Below are 21,801 nucleotides of genomic sequence, written 5' to 3' on the forward strand. Positions count from 1 at the left end.
TACACATGATTGGGATTGGTGAAGAATGAAAAAAGCAAAACAATGTGAAATATCAAGGGTACATAACTCTGGTTCTACTAAACTGATTTATCTCTTGGAACTCATCCAAGATCTTTTAATCATACACATTCTGTGTAAATATTATTTGGATTGTTGAAGACATAAAGTTGCTTGAGTGTAAACAAGGGAAAATATAGCAATTTTTGTAAAATCAAGGGTGAGTAACTCTAGTTCTAATGGTTAGATTTCACTCACAATTGAACTCATCTGAGATCTTATGCTCATACACATTCTGTATTTATATCATTTGGATCACTGAATGAATGAAGGTGTTATAGTGTAAACAAGGTAAAATATAGGGATTTTTGCAAAATCAAGGGCCCATAACTCTGGCCCTACTTGTCTGATTTTGTTCAAAATTGAACTCATCTAAGATCTTATGGCAATACATTTACTGTGTAAATATATTTTGGTGAAGAAATGAAGGTGCTTGAGTGTAAACAACGTAAAATAGAGTAATTTTTGTAAATCAAGGGCACATAACTCTGGTCCAACCAGCCCGATTTCATTAATAATCTAACCCATCCAAGATCTTGAAGTCATACACATTCTACATAAATATGATTAGGATTGGTGAAGAAATGAAGATGCCAGAGTGTAAAAAAAGTGAAATATAGCAAATTTTGTCAATCAAGGGCACATAAATCTGGACAGACTGATCTGATCTAGCCCATAATCGAACTCATCCGAGGTCTTGTGACCAAACACATTGTGACCAAGTTTGAGATTGCTTCAAAATTGTGGATGCAGGGGCACTTCCTGTGCACTGCCAGACTTAGAAATTGATCAGAAATAAAGAGTTTTAAACAAGAGGGCCATGAAGGCCCTGTATCGCTCACCTGACCTATTGACCTAAAGATCATCAAGATCAACATTCTGACCAAGTTTCATTAAGATATGGTCATAAATGTAGCCTCTAAAGTGTTAACTAGCTTTTCCTTTGATTTGACCCGGTGACCTAGTTTTTGCCCCCACATGACCCAGATTCGAACTTGACCTAAAGATCATCAAGATTAACATTCTGATTAAGTTTCATGAAGATACAGTCATAAATCTGGCCTCTAGAGTCTTAACAAGCTTTTCCTTTGATTTGACCTAGTGACCTAGTTTTTTAACACACCTGACCCAGATTTAAACTTGACCTATAGATCATCAAGATTAACATTCTGACCAAGTTTCATTAAGATATGGTCATAAATGTGGCCTCTAAAGTGTTAACTAACTATTCCTTTTATTTGACCCCCGTGACCTAGTTTTTGACCCGACATGACCCAGATTCGAACTTGACCTAAAGACCATCAAGTTTAACATTCTGACTAAGTTTCATGAAGATATAGTCAAAAATGTGGCCTCTAGAGTGTTAACAAGCTTTTCCTTTGATATGACCTAGTGACCTAGTTTTTGACTCCATCTGACCCAGATTTAAACTTGACCTAAAGATTATCAAGATTAACATTCTGACCAAGTTTCATTAAGATATGGTCATAAACGTGGCCTCTACAGTGTTAATTAGCTTTTCCTTTGATTTGACCCGGTGACCTAGTTTTTGACCCGACATGACCCAGATTCAAAATTGCCCTAAAGATCATCAAGTTTAACATTCTGACTAAGTTTCATGAAGATATAGTCATAAATGTGGCCTCTAGAGTGTTAACAAGCTTTTCCTTTGATATGACCTAGTGACCTAGTTTTTGACCCCACCTGACCCAGATTTGAACTTGAGCTATAGATCATCAAGATTTGACCAAGTTTCATTAAGGTATGGTCATAAATGTGGCCTCTAGTGTAAACTAGCTTTTCATTTGATTTGGCTTGGTGACCTAGTTTTTTATCCTACATGACCCAGATTCAAACTGGACCTTAAGATCATCAATATTAACAATCTGACCAAGTTTCATGAAGATACAGTCATAAATGCGGCTTCAACAGTGTTAACAAGCTTTTCCTTTGATTTGACCTGGTGACCTAGTTTATGATCCCAGATAACCAAATATCGAACTCGTCCAAGATTTTATTAAGGGTAACATTCTGACCAAGTTTCATTAAGATTGGGCCAAAAATGTGACCTCTAGAGTGTTAACAAGCTTTTTCTTTGATTTGACCTGGTGACCTAGTTTTTGACCCCAGATGACCCAATATCGAACTCGTCCAAGATTTTATTGAGGGTAACATCCTGACCAAGTTTCATTAAGATTGGGCCAAAATTGTGACCTCTAGAGTGTTAACAAGCTTTTCCTTTGATTTGACCTGATGACCTAGTTTTTGACCCCAGATGACCTAATATCGAACTCGTCCAAGATTTTATTGAGGGTAACATTCTGACCAAGTTTCATTAAGATTGGGCCAAAAATGTGACCTCTAGAGTGTTAACAAGCTTTTCCTTTGATTTGACCTGATGACCTAGTTTTTGACCCCAGATGACCCAATATCGAACTCATCCAAGATTTTATTGAGGGTAACATTCTGACCAAGTTTCATTAAGATTGGGTCAAAAATGTGACCTCTAGAGTGTTAACAGTCAAATTGTTGACGACGGACGGACGGACGGACGGACGGACGACGGACGACGACGGACGCCGGACACAGGGTGATCACTAAAGCTCACCTTTGAGCACTTCGTGCTCAGGTGAGCTAAAAATGCAATTTAAAAATGTTTCTGTTAAAGGCGCGGACGGTCCACTACTTTTGGTCAGTTGGCCAACAGCCAAAGAGCCATTTTTTATTGTTGGCCCCCAATATTTTTTGTTGGCCCCCAATAACCTGCTGATCAACCAAAATGGTCCCTTAAGGGTCCTCCCCCATAGTTTCGGACACATTGTGTAATGGGCCATTTCTTGAAAACACATTTTTTACCTCCCCTGAGGCCCTGTGACTCATTTACAGCAAATAACAGAGGGCCATGGCCCCTTGTTTATAAAAGGCCCCCTACTCACCTCTAGGCTATTAAAATGGCCCGTAATCCCAGTTTAGAGGCACTCTCGGTAGTTTTTTCGGACGGGTCGATATTTACCCAAACACCGTGCGAATTTGGTTGTTCCTAATCCCCGTTTCGTACATCTGTACTCGGGAATCTGTTTTGCTCGGAGAATGGCAGAAACCTACATCTATGATATCAAAACACTTCAGAAACACGTGAAAATCTGCTTATTAAGAAATCTGCCGTTTGATAATTTGATATATCTATATTAATGATTTATTAAAATTATTAAATTAGTACTGTGTCAACATTTATATACTTTCATATATAATAATATATAACAAGTGGGCCATGATGGCCCTATATCGCTCACCTGAGTTTAGTTGCTTGCTTGAACAAATATCTTTAGTACTGAAATCTGTATCAAAAGTTATACAGGTGGTTGTACAGGTGGTATCGGCCTAGACACATGCAATGGTCTTGACTTGAAAAAAGTTGTTCCCTCCATGGAGGGGATTTTGTTAACTATTCAAAAAGAAATCTTTTGAGAATGTTACATTTCTGTGCAATGAAACCATAAGACAGATTGGTTACCTTTCTGTAAAATCTCTTGGCGTATGACCCCACATCCTAAAACTTCCATCCACTTGCCTTTATACATAATTTCAAGCTCCCAGGAAGGATGTGTGAATGGAAAATACTCCTCTACCCAACGATACTCAATATCTAAGAATAGAAGAACAAAGACACTTTTATAGAACTGACTTGTACAGAACAAACTGAATATTAACATGCATTTAAACAATATTATCTTAATCAGTCAACATAAAATGTATATAAACAAGTGACCGGGTATTGCAGTGGCAATACAGAACTCCCCTACTGGTGGAACACTTTGTTAGTGTTCGTCCCTTGTGGTTGTTGGCAACAGTGTTAGGACTAAAAAGGCTTCAAGGAGCTAAGAAACAAACATTATTTTTACATAAATTTCAATAGTGACCTTGACCTAAAAGCATGGATCATGTACGCGACACATTGTCTCTTCATTGGGAACATTTGGGTGCAGTACTAAGAAATTCCATCAATGAACATAAAAGTTATGGAGCAGAACCAATTTTACTTGACCTTCAATAGTGACATTGACCTTTGACAAACAACCATGGGTCATGTGCATAACACATAGTCTAACCATGTAGAACATTTCTGTTTATAGTAATAAAACAAGAGCTGTCACAGGAGACAGCATGCTCGACTATTTTGATGCTGGATAGTGAAATTAGGCACATCTGAGGAAACTGGAGCTGTCACTGAGTGTACGACTCCAATGTGGATGAAGATATTGAAAGAAGTGGGCCAAGATGGCCCTAGGTCGCTCACCAGAGTAACACACCATAACAGTGTAAACATGTTTGACCTAGTGACCCAGTTTTTGACACCACATAACCCAGTTTTAAACTCGTCAGAGTTTTCAAAGAGATAAACATTCTGACTCTCATGAAGATTGGAGCAAAAATGTGGCCTCTAGAGTGTAAACAAGATTTTCCTTCGATCTGGCCTAGTGACCTAGTTTTTTTACTCAATTGGACCCAATTTATAACTTGAGATTTCATGGAGATAAATATTCAAAAATTTTCAATAAGATTGGACCAAAAATGTGGCCTGAGTGTATACAAGCATTTTCTTTGATTTGACCTAGTGAGCAAATTTTTGACCCCACATAACAGGCCTCGACCTTAGCGGTGGACCGTTGGACCGACGCAACCAAAATATCGTCAGGTCCACTAACTATCAAAAGTTGGGTAGACCGACGGTCAACCAATTTTCAGTCACGGTCTGCAAATAAAATAAAACCCTTAAAAGTGAAAAATAGGGGGGGAAATCGTACCCATATCAGCGAATTCACAAAACGAAAGTTGATTTTGCCTTAAGTACGGCATTCTACAGTTATAAGCATTGGCGAGTTAAAGTCAGGATAGCACGAATGGACTATTCAACCGATCGGGCGAGTGGTTTTTACGTGGTAACTTTACCAAATTGAGAAATTACATCCGGCAAAATTACCTGGATTGACTGGAATTTACCCGCGAATCGTAAAAATATCAAAAGGTCATGCTGGTAATTTTCCATTCCACAAGCACGTGCGCCCTACCGTAATATCTAATTTACATCGCGGTTACTTTTGACACAAAAAACGCGCGTAGTGCATTCATTTTTTAATATAATCGCTTCAAATTTTCAACACCGCTTGAGAACTAATACAGTTTGAATTCTGTAACAATTTTAATAAGATATCGACAGGAATGTAGGGAAAATTCTTCAAAAACGATCAAATTTTCATATAATGTTTTGTAAAATTTCAAACAGCGCGATCTTGATTATTTATTTCCTTCTTAAAGTAAATAAATGGTACATACTATGGTAATAAAATTCAGACTTTTGACCAGAAAGTACAAAAAACACAATTAAAAAATCTTAAATAATGAAAAAGCGGCAGCAATTTAAATACATGGAGTAAAACGATTTTGGCAAACAGATTTCTGTTAGCGCGGCAGAATAGGTTATGTGACCTCATGAACGTAAATAGAAATGTGGTTTTAAAATGAAGCAGTATGATGTCGTTGCAGTTTTTAATAAGTTTTAAATGATTCTTTGTACATATATTTTTTGACACAATACTTTGTTGTTATTAGATATTCTTCTCAAACAATAATGTAAATTTCTTGAGGGCAAATAGGTCACAGAGGTAGGACATCCACTATCATCATTCACGGTTTGACATATTTACATGTCAGTTTATTGGGATATTACACATTCGCTTTTAAAAAATTAAAGAAAAAACTTTTTTTACTGATTTCTTCTCAACAATTAAAGGAATCGAGAAAGTACGATCAGACAGTGATGTGTCACATGGCGCGAAAACATGACGTAATGCCATGACAATCTCGGGGAAACTACACCGCTTTGATCTCCACTGCAGATGCCACAATAACCGACACACTTCTTTTAGCTCTTTGAGTGGGTGTTAACTGATGATGAAAACGAGGCCAATTACTTAGTTTATCATCAGAATAATTACGGATAATTGTTGATGTTGTTTTTTTTTTTCACTTTCAACACGGGTCGGGAGGATGATGATTATTGTGTCCATATTTTGAAACACTTTTCAAAATAATTATTTTTCGGGATAACAGATTGCTACTGTCTTCCATTTTTAATTATTTTAGAAATAAGTCCTGTTTCTTTGAGTCATATGAAGTTATGACGTCTACAACATCACAATTTATGTGATGGAATTGGAGGTCCACTAAAGTCTGAGCAGGTCTACTAGATTTTAGCAGTTGGTGGACCTGCTGGCAACTGCTGAAAAAAGTTAAGGTCGAGGCCTGCATAACCAAGATTCGAAATCATACAAGACTTCATGAAAACAATTATTCTGACAAAGATTGGAGCAAAAAAGTGGCCTCTAGAGTGTAAAGAAGCTTTTCCTTGGATTTTACCAAGTGACCTAGTTTTTGATCCTACATGACCCAGATTCGAAATCATATAAGAATTCATGATACCAAACATTCTGACCAAGTTTTATGAAGATTGAATAAAAAATGTGGCCCCTAGAGTGTAAACAAGCTTTTTCTTTGATTTTACCTGGTGACCTAGTTTTTGACCACATGTGACCCAGATAAAAATTTATCCCAGATTTCATAGAAACAAACATTCTGAACAAGTTTCATGCATGCCCCTATTGCATATACACAAGGTTTATCTTTGATTTGACCTAGTGACCTAGTTTTTGATCCAAGATGACCCATATTCAAATTTGACCTAGATTTCATCAAAACAAACATTCTGAACAATTCCCACGAGTTTCAAACTTAAATTGTGGTCTCTAGAGTGTTAACAAGCTTTTCCTTCGATTTGACCGGGTGACCTAGTTTTTGACCCAACATGAACCAGTTTCGAACTTGGCCTAAAGATCATCAAGATAAACATTTTGACCAAGTTTCATGAAGATAGGGTAATAAATGTGGCCTCTAGAGTGTTAATAAGGCAAATGTTGACGGACGACGACAGACAATGACAGGTCCCAATAGCTCACCTTGAGCATTTTGTGCTCTGGTGAGCTAAAAATAGCTTAAGTCTGTGTAGTAACAGAGACAAAGAGAAGTTTTTTAGATGTATTCAGTAATAACAGAAACAAAGCGTATTCGAACATTAAATGAGTATAAAAGAGACATAATTCATAGAAAATTTCTGCAAAAGTAATGCATCATCTGTTGCATCATGTGGCTAATAATTTGGAATTACTATTTTAAGTTTGAATCAAATCTATTTGGTAATAACCGAGATAGAACAATAGTGCATCACAACTTGAACCTGAAATTCTAAGTAAAAAGAGGGCATAACACATAACATATTGGTGCCAGCATTTTGCCCTTGTGTCACATGAGTGGGTGATGATGTGGAACAACCATTTTTAAGTATGAATCAAATCCATTTAGTAACAACAGTGAAATGGTGAAAAAAAAAAAACACATCAAAATTAAACTGAAATTCTGAGTAAAAAGGGAGTATAATTAATGAAATATTCATGCAAGAGTTATGCCCATGTTTCATATGATGTGTGTGATGATTCGGAACAAATATTTTAAGTTTATATCAAATCCATTTGGTAATAATAGAGATAAAGTAAAAATGCACCAAAACTTTAACCTGAAATTTTAAGTAACAAGAGGGCTAAGATGGCCCTAGGTCGCTCACCTGAGTAACACACCATAACAGTGTAAACAACATGTTTTACCTAGTGATTTCATGGAGACAAATATTTTGACCAATTTTCATTAAGATTGGACCAAAAAACGTGGCCTCGAGTGTAAACAAGCATTTTCTTTGATTTGACCTAGTGACCTAGTTTTTTACCCCACATGACCCAGATTTGAACATTTTGAAAACAAACATTCTGACAAAGTTACGGGAAGATTGGAGCCAAAATGTAGCCTCTAGAGTCTATACAAGCTTCTCCTTTGATTTGACCTAGTGACCTAGTTTTTGACTCCAGGTGACCCAGATTTAAAATCATTAAAGAATTCATGACAACAAACATTCTGACCATGTTTTATGAAGATAGAGTAAACAAGAGCTGTCTCCATAGGATGACAAATGCCCCCGATGGCACTTTGAATGAATAGTTATGGCCGATGTCAGAGTTTAGGACCTTTGACCTATGGAGCTGGGTCTTGCGCGCGACACGTCGTCTAACTGTGTCACACATTCATGCACAGTTATTTTAAAAGCCATACATGAATGACAAAGATATGGACAGGACATGCCCATCAATGCACTATCATGAAAAATGACCTTTAACGTCTAAGTGTGACCTTGACCTTTGAGCTATGAACCTGGGTCTTGCGCATGACACGTCGTCTTACTGTGCCACACATTCATGCCAAGTTATTTGAAAATCCATCCATCGATGACAAAGATATGGGCCGGACACGACCATCAATGCACTATCCTTTAACGTCTAAGTGTGACTTTGACCTTTGAGCTACGGACCTGGGTCTTGCACGCGACACGTCGTCTTACCGTGGTACACACTCATGCCAAGTTATTTGAAAATATATCCATCGATGACAAAGATATGGACTGGACACGCCCATCAATGTACTATCCTTTAACGTCTAAGTGTGACCTTGACCTTTGAGCTACGGACCTGGGTCTTGCGCGCAACACGTCGTCTTACTGTGGTACACATTCATGCCAAGTTATTTGAAAATCCATCCATTGATGACAAAGATATGGACCGGACACGAAAATTGCGGACAGACGGACAGACGGTTCAAAAACTATATGCCTCCCTTCGGGGGCATAAAAATGTACCCCTTACGGTTCAAACAAGCTTATTCTTTGATTTGACCTGGTGACCTAGTTTTTGACCCCACATGACTCAGATTCAAACTTGACCTAGAGATCATCAAGACAAACGTTCTGATCAACTTTTATTAAGACATGGTCAAAACTGTGGCCTCTAGAGTGTTCACAAGCTTTTCCTATTATCTGGGCTACTGACCTAGTTTTTGAACTCACATGACCCAGTTTCAAAACTGACCTAGAGATCATTAAGCCAAATATTCTGACCAAGTTTAAAGAAGATTGAGTCACAATTGTGGCCTCTACAGTGTTCATAAGCTTTTCCTGTGATTTAACCAGGTGACCTAGTATTTGACACATGACCCAGATTCAAACTTGACCTAGAAGTCATCAAGAAAAAGATTCTGACCAAGTTTCACAACTGTGGTCTCTAGAGTGTTCACAAGCTTTTCCTTTGATTTGACCTAGTGACCTAGACTAGTTTTTGACTCCAAATCACCCAGTCAAATTTGATACAGAGATCATCAAGATAAACATTCTGACTAAGTTTCATGAAGATTGAGTCAAAACTGTAGCCTCTAGAGTGTCCACAAGCTTTTCCTTTGATTTGACCATGTGACCTAGTTTTTGACCCCACATGACCCAGATTTGAACTTGACCTAGAGATCATCAAAACAAACATTCTGATCAAGTTTCATTAAGATTGGGTCACAAATGTGGCCTCTAGAGTGTTCACAAGCTTTTCCTTTGATTTGACCTTGTGACCTAGTTTTTGACCCACATGACCCAGTTTCGATCTTGACCTAGAGATCATCAAGACAAACATTCTGACCAAGTTTCATATAGATTGGGTCACAACTATGGCCTCTAGAGTGTTCACAAGGCAAATGTTGACGGACGACGGATGACAGATGACTGACCTACGCCGTTTGTGCTCAGGTGTGCTAAAAAGGGATAAAATTCATCAAATGTAGGTGCCAGAGTTATGGCCCTTGTGTCAAATGAAGTGGTTGATGATGTGAAACAACTATATCAAGTCTGAATCACATCCATTTAGAAACTAGAACTGTCACAGGAGTGACAAATACACCCACAATACGGTCTTGTAACAGAAGAATGGCAACCATAAGAAAGACATGGTGCCAGGATACGAGTTATATGACCCAGGGAAGTGCCTACGCCTTTAGTATCTTGAACAATGAATTGGGTCCAATCGCTAAGGTGACTATGTCTTAGACTAGCTGGCAAACGAAATAGAATGTCCTTTGTTAAAATGTAGAGCTGGTGAAACCAAATATCTCATATATAGAATTTTCCTCTGGCTACTTTGCCTAAATGATTCGTGTACCAATGATTCGTAAATTATTTTAATTATGAGCTAGACAATTTCAGGGATCAGGCAAATCACTAAATGTTTCAAACTAACAATTTTCAATTAGCTCAAACTCCTATAGGCTGGAGACTCTATACTTGACTGGTCTTTTTGTTGAAGTTCCCGTCAGACAATGTCTTTGAATCAACAACATACGAGTCCTATCGCATAGATGCTCGGCCTCTGTCCTCTCAAACTCTATATGATTGCCCTGACTCCTGGATGCTCAGCGCCTATATGCTATCATATGTAGCATTCAACTACCATATAGGTATATCCCCGATGCCTTGGCTGTACTTCGCCAGTAATGCTGAACCGTCTATAAGCTGGAACTCTCTTACTATCTCAGTAGATTACCAAACTCTGGTCTCTGTCTCAGCTTCCCGATGCTCAGCCTATATATGCTATCGTATATAGCATTCAACTACCCTTAAGGTAAAACTTCTATGCGCTGGCCCTATAGCTCGAAACCTGGTTGAAATTCTGCAACTCTTCTTTAGTCTAAGAACTTCCAAAGTCTTCTTTTTAATAACTTATCCGCCCTGACAGGGTAACTGCAATATGTCTCCTTTCAGGTACTGGGATAAATTATTAGTTGAATCCTCAATGTGTCTTCTTCAACCGCTGATACCGAATGCCTTTCTCCGTCATCCATCTACCTATTTATACCCAGCAGACGTGCTATTTTTAGAACTTGTTTTCTGATTGGTCCAATTTAAACATAACGTTTTACAACGAGTACTTGCTCTATCAAATATCTGGTTCCCTTTAACTTTTGTATATGACATAATGTGTGATGCTGGGATCCAGCTATTCACATAATGAACCCAAATAAGCCACAAATGACCCTAATTCTATTATTTACAGCAATTCAACAATAATAATAGCAATGATTACACGAAAGGGGAGTTAAGCACTATCTGTGCTTATGTGTCACGTTATCAATATATCAAATATACAAATTATTCTGACACATGGCCACAAGAAGGTGCAATTTAAATCACACTTGACCTGTATTTTATGATGTTACACATGTGTACCAAAATTTATCTTAATCTGTCAAGCCTTTTGTGAGTTATTGTCCGACAACAATGAATTTGACAAATTTTAAGTTGGAAAGGGGCCATAACTACAAACATAATCGGTGGTTTGTAGCCAAAGTCGAACTTAACCTGTATTTTATGATGTTACACCTATGTACAAAAAACCTTTAAATCTGTCAAGAATTGTCACTGGAGTGTTTAATGACTCCAATGGAGGATGAATATTGCACAACAGCTTGTCTGTGTTAAAAAATATCAAATAATAAAAGAGGTACAGATAAAGTGTATCAAAACACTATATAATTCGAAGCAAAAAGGAGGCATAATTCAGGAAATATTGGTGCAAGAGTTATGCAACTTGTGTCATATGATGTGGGTGATGATGTGGAACAACTACTTCAAGTTTGAAACAAATGCATTTTGTAATAAGTGAGATATAGTTGAAATGCATCAAAATTAACCTTAAATTCTAAGTAAAAGGGGGCATAATTCATGAAAAATTAGTGTCCGCGTTATGCACCTTGTGTCACATGATGTGGGTAATAAGGTGGAACATCTATTTTAAGTTTATATCAAATCCTTTTAGTAATAACTGAGATATAGTGAAAATGCATCAAAATTAACCTTAAATTCTAAGTAAAAGGGGGCATAATTCAGGAAAAATTGGTGTCAGAGTTATGCACCTTGTGTCACATGATGTGGGTGATAAGGTGGAACACCTACTTTAAGTTTGAATCAATCCATTTAGTAATAACTGAGATATAGATTTTGGGATGGGACAGGACGTGATGCGACGTGACGTGACACGACAAAACTGACTCCTATATAGCCCTCACCAAACATGTTTGGTGGGGGTATAATAATTGAGATAGAGTGAAAATGCATCAAAATTACCTAAAATTCTAAACAAGAGGACCATGATGGTCCTGAATCGCTCACCTCTTCACACATGACCCAGTTTTGAGTATGACGTCGTTTTTTCTATTATTTGACATAGTGACCTAGTTTTGAACTTGACCTAGGTATTATCAAGATAAAAATTCTGACCAATTTTCATGAAGATCCATTGAAAAATATGGCCTCTAGAGAGGTAACAAGGTTTTTTTTTATTATTTGACCTATCGACCTAGTTTTCGAAGGTACGTGACCATGTTTTGAACTTTACCTAGATATCATCAAAGTGAACATACTCACTAATTTTCATGAAGATCTCATGAAAAATATGGCCTCTAGAGAGGTCACAAGGTTTTTCTACTTTTATACCTACTGGCCTAGTTTTTGACCGCACTTGACCCATTTTCGAAAATGACCTAGATATCATCAAGGTGAACATTCAGATCAATTTTCATGAAGATCCATTGAAAAATATGGCCTCTAGAGAGGTCAAAAGATTTTAATAATTTTAGACCTACTGACCTAGTTTTTTATCGCAGTTGACCCAGTTTCAAACTTGACTTAGATATCATCAAGATGAACATTCAGACCATCTTTCATACAGATCCCATGAAAAGTATGGCCTTTAGAGAGGTCACAAGGTTTTTTTTATTATCTGACCTACTGACCTAGTTTTTTAAGGCATGTGACCCAGTTTCAAACCTGACCTAGATATCATCAAGGTGAACATTCTGACCAATTTTCATGAAGATCCATTCACAAGTATGGCCTCTAGAGAGGTCACAAGGTTTTTCTATTTTTAGACTTACTGACCTAGTTATTGACCGCAGTTGACCCAGTTACGAACTTGACCTAGATATCATCAAGATGAACATTCAGACCAATTTTCATACAGTTCCCATGAAAAATATGGCCTTTAGAGAGGTCACAAGGTTTTTCTATTATTTGACCTACTGACCTAGTTTTTGAAGGCACGTGACCCACTTTCGAACCTGACCTAGATATCATCAAGATGAACATTCAAACCAACTTTCATACAGATCCCATGAAAAATATTGCCTCTAGAGAGGTCACAAAGATTTCTATTATTTGACCTATTGACCTAGTTTTTTGACAGCACGTGACCCACTTTCGAACTTGACCTAGATATAATCAAGATGAACATTCTGACCAATTTTCATGAAGATCTCATGAAAAATATGGCCTCTAGAGAGGTCACAAGGTTTTTCTATTTTTATACCTACTGGCCTAGTTTTTGTGACCCAGTTTCGAAACTGACCTAGATATCATCAAGGTGAACATTCAGATCAATTTTCATGAAGATCCATTGAAAAATATGGCCTCTAGAGAGGTCAAAAGATTTTAATAATTTTAGACCTACTGACCTAGTTTTTGACCGCAGTTGACCCAGTTTCAATCTTGACCTAGATATCATCATGATGAACATTCAGACCAACTTTCATACAGATCCCATGAAAAGTATGGCCTCTAGAGAGGTCACAAGGTTTTTTTATTATCTGACCTACTGACCTAGATTTTTAAGGCACGTGACCCAGATTCAAACTTGACCTAGATATCATCAAGGTGAACATTCTGACCAATTTTTATGGAGATCCATTCACAAGTATGGCCTCTACAGAGGTCACAAGGTTTTTCTATTTTTAGACCTACTGACCTAGTTTTTGACCGCACATGACCCTGTTTCAAACTTGACCTAGATATCATCAAGATGAACATTCAGATCAATTTTCATACAGATCCCATGAAAAATATGGCCTTTAGAGAGGTCACAATGTTTTTCTATTATTTGACCTACTGACCTAGTTTTTGACGGCACGTGACCCACTTTCAAACTTGACCTAGATATCATCAAGGTGAACATTCTGACCAATTTTCATGAAGATCTCATGAAATATATGGCCTCCACAGAGGTCACAATTTTTTTCTATTTTTAGACCTACTGACCTAGTTTTTTACCGCACGTGACCCAGTTTCGAACCTAACCTAGATATCATCAAGATGAACATTCAGACCAACTTTCATACAGATCCCATGAAACATATGGCCTTTAGAGAGGTCACAAGGTTTTTCTATTATTTGACCTACTGACCTAGTTTTTGACAGCACATGACCCAGTTTCGAACTTGACCTAGATATCATCAAGGTGAACATTCTGATGAATTTGCATAAAGATCTTGTGAAATATATGGCCTCTAGAGAGGTCTCAAGGTTTTTCTATTTTTAGACCTACTGACCTAGTTTTTGACGGCACATGACCCAGTTTCGAACTTGACCTAGATATCATCAAGGTGAACATTCTGACCAATTTTAATGAAGATCTTATGAAATATATGGCCTCTAGAGAGGTCACAAGGTTTTTCTATTTTTAGACCTACTGACCTAGTTTTTGATGGCATGTGACCCAGTTTCGAACTTCATCAAGATGAACATTCTGACCAACTTTCATAAAGATCCCATGAAAATGTGACCTAAAGAGTGGTCACAAGCAAAAGTTTACGGACGCATGCACGGACGACGGACACCGCACGATCACAAAAGCTCACCTTGTCACTTTGTGACAGGTGTTATGCACCGTGTGTCACATGATGTGGGAGATATAGTGAAAATGCATCAAAATTAACCTTAAATTCTAAGTAAAAGGGGGGATTATTCATGAAAAATTGGTGTCAGAGTAATGCATCTTGTGTCACATGATGTGGGTAATAAGGCGGAACATCTATTTTAAATTTGAATCAAATCCATTTAAAAGTAACTGAGATATAGATTTTGGGATGGGACAGGATGCGACGCGACGTGACGCAACAAAACTGACTCCTATATAGCCCTACACCCAAACATGTTTGGTGGGGGTATAATAAGTGAGATAGAGTGAAAATGCATCAAAATTACCTAAAATTCTAAACAAGGGGGCCAAAATCACCCTAGGTCGCTCACCTGAGTAACACACCGTAACAGTGTAAACATGTTTTTCCTAGTGATTTCATGGAGACAAATATTCTGACCAATTTACATTAAGATTGGACCAAAAACGTGGCCCCCTTGAGTGTAAACAAGCATTTTCTTTGATTTGATCTAGTGACCTAGTTTTTTACCCACATGACCCATATTCGAACTTGTCCAAAATTTCATGAAAACAAACATTCTGACAAAGTTTCAGGAAGATTGGAGTAAAAAAAGTGGCCTCTAGAGTGTGTACAAGCTTTTCCTATGATCTGACCTAATGACCTAGTTTTTGACCCCACGTGACCCAGATCTGAAATCATCCAAGACTTCATGATAACATTCTGACCAAAATTTATGAAGATAGAATCAAAAATGTGCGCCCTTGGGTGTCAACAAGCTTATTCTTTGATTTGACCTGGTGACCTAGTTTTTGACACCACAAGACCCAGATAAAAATTCATACAATATTTCATGCAAACAAACATTCTTACCAAGTTTCATGCACATCAAATGAACAAGTGTTAACAAGCTTTTCCTTTGATTTGCCTGGGTGACCTAGTTTTTGACCCCATATGACCCAGTTTCAAACCTATTGGCCTAGGAATTATCAAGATAAACATTCTGACCAAGTTTCATGAAGATAGAGTCATAAATGTGGCCTGGAAAGTGTTAACAAGCTTTTCCTTTGATTTGACCTGATGACCTAGTTTCTCACCCTATATGACTCAGTATCAAACCTACTGGCCTAGGAATCATCTAGATAAACATTCTGACCAAGTTTCATGAAGATAGGGTCATAAATGTGGCCTGGAAAGTGTTAACAAGCTTTTCCTTTGATTTGACCTGATTAACTAACTTCTCACCCTATATGACCCAGTTTTAAACCTGGCCTAGAAATCATCAAGATAAACATTTTGACCATGTTTCATGAAGATAATTTCATAAATGGGGCCTCTAGGTTGTTAACAAACTTTTCCTTTGATTTGACCTGATGACCTAGTTTTTGACCTGACATGACCCAGTTTCGATCCAGGCCTAGAGATCATCAAGATAATCATTCTATGTCACTTCTATCGTTTTCACAAGGTAAAAATTACGAAATTTTGGCTCTTTTAGGGGCTGTAACTTCAGAACCTATGACTGGATCTGACAGATTCATCATGGAATCCAAGATTTATTTTTGTTGAAGATATTTTGCAAGTTTGTATCAAATAAAACCATAAATGAAGTCTCTATATGGCTGCAAAAGCCAAAATAGCAAAATTTGGTCTTTAAGGGGCCCTAACTCTGGAACCCATGATGGAATCTGGCCAGTTTTCCAAAGGAACAGAGATATTATGCCAGTTCTAGTTGTGTGCAAGTTTGATTAAAGTTGATTGCAAAATGTGGTCTCTATCATGTTCACAAGCCAAAAATGGCAAATTTTGGCCCTTTAAGGGGCGATGACTCTGGAACCCATGATGGGATCTGGCCAGTTTTCGAAAGGAACTGAAATATTATGCCAATACAAGTTATGTGCAAGTTTGATTAAAATCAAATACAAAATTTGGTCTCTATCTTTTTCACAAGGAAATTGTGGACGGACGGACAGACGGACAAAGGGCGATCACAAAAGGGGGATAATTCATGAAATATTGGTGAAAGAGTTATGACCCTTGTGCCACATGATGTGGATAATGATGAGGAATAACTATTTCACGTTTGAATCACATCCATCAAGTAATTACAGAGATTTAAGAAAGTGCATCAATACTTCAACCAAGGTGCAGATGTGGAAGGACGCCGATGCGGGTTGAGCAGGACAACTCTCCATACTTTGTATAGTCAAGCTAAAAATCCTTCAATGCATATAAAAGTTATGGAGCGGAAACAAATTTTTACTTGACCTTAAACAGTGACCTTGACCTTTAACCGACAAGCATCAGATCATGTAAGTTCATAATCCACATACCGTAGATACCTATGTATAATGCATACTCGTGTATAATGCGCACCCCCAATTTTAGCCCAAATCCTGGGAAAAAAACATTTTTGGTCAATTTTGAGATGGATGGAAAACAAAAGTAGAGTTTACATCGACATAGGTAATAAATTTTACCTCCGCGGCGGAGAGCAGCATCGGTCTCACAGTACTATCGATTCTTGATTGCTCGAAAATAAAACTTGTTATGTTTGTTGTTTCTTTTTTTTAAATTAAATATTTTGAATGGTATCTTTCAAAATGACATGAGCTTCTCAATTCAAACTGATAACAAAAGGTGTGATTGTCTTTTTGTTACGATCAAATGGCCAGTAATTATCAGCAATTAGCGTGTCGCCTTGTGTTAATTCTGTTGTTCACAGTTTGATTTCGGTTAAAGATAATACTCGATCTTTAATTAGTATCATAATATTTGTGATTTTTGTTTTATATTTCTTTCATCAAAATACTATCAACTGGTACATTTGTCACAAATAAGGGGCAATAATTCAAATGTTTGCAGTCTAAAGGGGGTATAGCCTCAACAAACATTTTATGAAAAGGATTCATTATTCTAGGCCATATACTTTTTGAGCTATGAGCATCACAAACAAAAAATCCACTATTTTGGCTATTTCAAAGGCCATGACTCTGTAATAAGTGCTAAGATTCACAAGAAGAAGAGCTTGGCACATTATTAGGTGAAAATGTGCATCTTGACTATTTCAGGGGCCATAACTTTAAAAATAAGGGCGGAACCAGCCAAAAAATAAGAGGTGTGCAAGTTTATATCATGATAAAGACTCATGCAAGTTTTCATCTATTTATATCATATACTTTTTTAGCTAGGTGCGTCATAAGGTGAAAATGTGCATTTTTGACTATTTCAGGGGCAATAACTCTTGAAATAGGAGGCGGAGGCAGTCAAAAATTAGGGGGTGCGCAAGTTCATATCATGATAAAGACTCATGCAAGGTTTAATCAATTTATATGAAACACTTTTTGAGTTAGGCGTGTCACAAAGTGAAAATGTGCATTTTTGACTATTTCAGGGGCCAAAACTCTGGAAATAGGGGGCAGAGCCAGATGAAAAATAGGACATGGGCAAGTTCATATCATGATTAAGACTCATGCAATGTTTAATCAATTTATATTAAATACTTTTTGAGCTAGGCACGTCACAAGGTGAAAATGTGTATTTTTTACTATTTCAGGGGCCAAAACTCTGGAAACAGGGGGCAGAGTCAGATGAAAAATAAGAGGTTGGCAAGTTCATATCATGATTAAGACTCATGCAAGGTTTCATGAACCTATATCAAATACTTTTTGAGCTAGGCATGTCACAAGGTGAAAATGTGCATTTTTGACTATTTCAGGGGCCATAAATCTGGAAATAGGAGGTGGAGCCAGACGAAAAATAGGAGGTGCGCATGTTCATACCATGATAAAGACTCATGTAAGGTTTCATCAGTTTATATCAAATACTTTCTGGGCTAGGCGCGTCACGAACTTCGGATGGACGGACAGACAAGACCAAATCTATATGCTCCCACCACTGGGGGCACAAAAATAGCTAGTTTATATTCCTGGGGGGAGTCATGTGGATTGCTGCATTCCTCAAATCACCTCTGATCACCACCTAACTGTATTCAAAGTTTAAAGTCAATACCTTGAATAGTTTTGAAGTTGTGCTCTGGACACAAAACATAAAAGACAGATTTGAACTCAACTGTGACCTTGACCTTTGACCTACAGACCAGGTTCATGTGCAGTGCAGATCATCTTAACGCCACCTATCTATATGGCAAGACTGAAGTCAATACCTTGACTGTTTATTAATTTATGCTCCGACACGAAATATGAAGGACAAATTTGACCTTTGAGCTTCATCTGTGACCTTGATCTTTGACCTACCAACCTGGTCCATGTGCTTTGCATATCATCTCATCACCACCTATTTGTATGGCAATTTTAAAGTCAATACCTTGAATAAGTATTAAGTTATGCTCCGGACACAAAATATCGGGGGTTCCATTTGACCTGGGACTCCAGGTCCGGACACTGGAGATTTTCAAAAGACGCTCAAATTTATTTATTTATTTGGGTTTTACGGTGCACCAACACAGTATAGGTTATATGGTGCCAAACAGGACTACCAATTTTGGTTTCACATCTCATTTACATCGAAATAAAAACATGAGGTATGGAATCACTGCTGGAATCATTGAGTTACAGCAAAACCAAGTGTTAAGACCCTAGTAGTCGCCTCTTACGATCATGCAAGGGTAAGGCAGTGGTTCCAATTCTTTTCATACATAGATCGTCCCAGAACCACATGGGGCAGACACTCAAAGGACCCAGTATGATACTTGCCTGTGCATTACTCGGGACCCGGGGCATTTTCCTTTGATAATCTTTTCTCTTATCATTCATTTCCTACAATAAAACTGTGTCCACAATTAACTTGTGTATTCTAAATAAACACTAGCGATCACTGAAAGCACACAAGTGAATCTCCAATGCACTAAATAATGATATGCATGACGTAAGCAGTAAGGTATGGAAGGCGTAGTTTAACCCACTATTGACAGGTGATTGCAAGGCGGGACATATTGTCTAATGACAGCAGTAAATTTCCAATAATGTTTCACGCTTACACTAGGTGGTATAAACAAAAGCTAATTTAGGGTTATATACAGAATGTTGATGACTCGCACGTGTTTGGCAACAGATTAAAGGTGCCGCTGGTCGTTCATTTTAATTGAGTAGTGATTACAAACAAAGAAGTATATTACGAGTTGCGTCATGTGAGAAGTCCTTTTGTCTTTATGATGTAGGGAAGGTCATTCTAAATGTGTATTTCAAAGTGTAAGCACCATTGACAGTTTAATGTCATTTACCTGCATTCGTAATGTGCACTATGTTGCAAACAAACTAACATTCGTAAAAGGTGGTCAAAAACAGCTACGTGATGAAAAACAGGTTGAATGAGGAAATTTGCCGCAGACTCTAACTATAAGGAACAAGCGGGCCAAGATGGCCCTTGGTCGCTCACCTGAGTAACACACCGTAACAGTGTGAACACGTTTTTCGTTGTAATTTCATGGAGAAAAATATAATTCTGACCAATTTTCATTAAGATTGGACCGAAAAAACATGAGTGTACACAAGCAATTCCTTTGATGTGACCTAGTGACCTAGCTTCTTACCCCACATGACCCAGATTTGAACTTGTCCAAAAATTCATGAAAACAAACATTCTGACAAAGTTTCGGGAAAATTGGAGCAAAAAAGTGGCCTCTAGAGTGTATACAAACTTTTCCTTTTGATTTGAATTTGTGACCTAGTTTTTGACCCCACGTGACCCAGATATGAAATCATCCAAGACTTCATGATAACAAATATTCTGACCAAGTTTTATGAAGATAGAATCAAATATGTGCCCCCTAGGGTGTAAACAAGCTTACTCTTTGATTTGACCTGGTTATCTAGTTTTTGACCCCACATGACCCAGATGAAAATTAATCCGAGATTTCATGCAGACAAACATTCTGACCAAGTTTCATAAACATCAAATGAAAAATGCAGCCCCTATTGCATGTATAAGGTTTTTCTCTGATTCAAACATGTGACCTAGTTTTTGACCCAATATGATCCAGATTCTAACTTCAGCTAAAGATTATCAAAATCATCATTTTGACCAAGTTTCATGAAGATAGGGTAAAAAATGTGGCCTCTGAGGTGGTATCAAGCTTTTCCTTTGGTTTGACCAGATGACCTAGTTTTTAACCCTACATGACCCACATTCAAAGTTGACCTAGAGGTCATCAAGACAATAATTCTGACCAATTCTCAAACTTAAACTTTGGACTCTAGAATGTTAATTTTTTTTCCTTAGATCTGGCCTAGTGACCTAGTTTTTGCCCCTACATGACCCAGTTTTAAAATTGACCTGGAGATCATCAAGACAAACATTCTGACTAAGTTTCATAAAGACTGAGTCACAACTATGGCCTCTAGAGTGTTCACAAAGCTTTTTCTTTTGTTTGACTGAGTGACCTAGTTTTTAACCATACATGACCCAGATTCGAACTTCTTAAGATAAACATTCTAACCAATTCTCATGTTTCAAACTTAAATTGTGGTCTCTAGAGTGCTTACAAGATTTTCCTTTGATCTGGCCTAGTGGCCTAGTTTTTGAACCCACATGATCCAGTTTCAAACCTGACCAAGAGGTCATCAAAACAAACATTCTGACCAAGTTTCATAAAGATTAAGTCACAACTGTGGCCTCGAGAGTGTTCACAAGATTTACCTTCGATTTGACCAGGTGACCTAGTTTTTGACCCCACATGACCCAGATTCGAATTTGTCCTAGAGGTCATCAAGACAAATATTCTGACCAATTCTCATGAGTTTCAAACTTTAATTGTGGTCTCTAGAGTGTTAACAAGATTTTCCTTTGATATGGCCTAGTGACCTAGTTTTTGACCCAAAATTTTGTCAATCAAGGGCACATAACTCTGGACATACTGATCCGATTTAGTCCATAATCCAACTCATCCCAGGTCTTGTGCCCAAAAACATTTTGACCAAGTTTGATTGAGATTGCTTCAAAATTATGGATGCCAGAGTGTAAACAAACTAAATGTGAACAGACGACAAACGGATGGACAGACGGACAACGGACATTCATCGATCCTAAAAGCGCTCACCAACTGTGGCC

General features: G+C 37.6%; 1 protein-coding gene across 5 annotated transcripts in view; it reads right to left on the reverse strand.

Moving 5' to 3' along the window:
• Window positions 1-21,801, reverse strand: part of LOC123549133 (phenylalanine--tRNA ligase, mitochondrial-like) — a 176,052-nt gene that overhangs the window by 99,957 nt on the left and 54,294 nt on the right. For 4 of the 5 annotated variants that reach the window (XR_008371509.1, XM_045336976.2, XM_045336975.2 and 1 more), the window contains exon 4: window positions 3,572-3,703. The exons of the other annotated variant lie outside the window; for it this stretch is intronic. Coding sequence is in view for 3 of the 4 variants with exons in the window: in XM_045336976.2 (XP_045192911.2) it covers window positions 3,572-3,703 (132 nt within the window). In the remaining variant the exon portion in view is untranslated. The remainder of the gene's footprint in view (window positions 1-3,571; window positions 3,704-21,801) is intronic. 5 annotated transcript variants of the gene reach the window in all.

Source organism: Mercenaria mercenaria, chromosome 6 (genome assembly GCF_021730395.1).
Source record: "Mercenaria mercenaria strain notata chromosome 6, MADL_Memer_1, whole genome shotgun sequence".
In the NCBI taxonomy this organism is placed as follows: domain Eukaryota; kingdom Metazoa; phylum Mollusca; class Bivalvia; order Venerida; family Veneridae; genus Mercenaria; species Mercenaria mercenaria.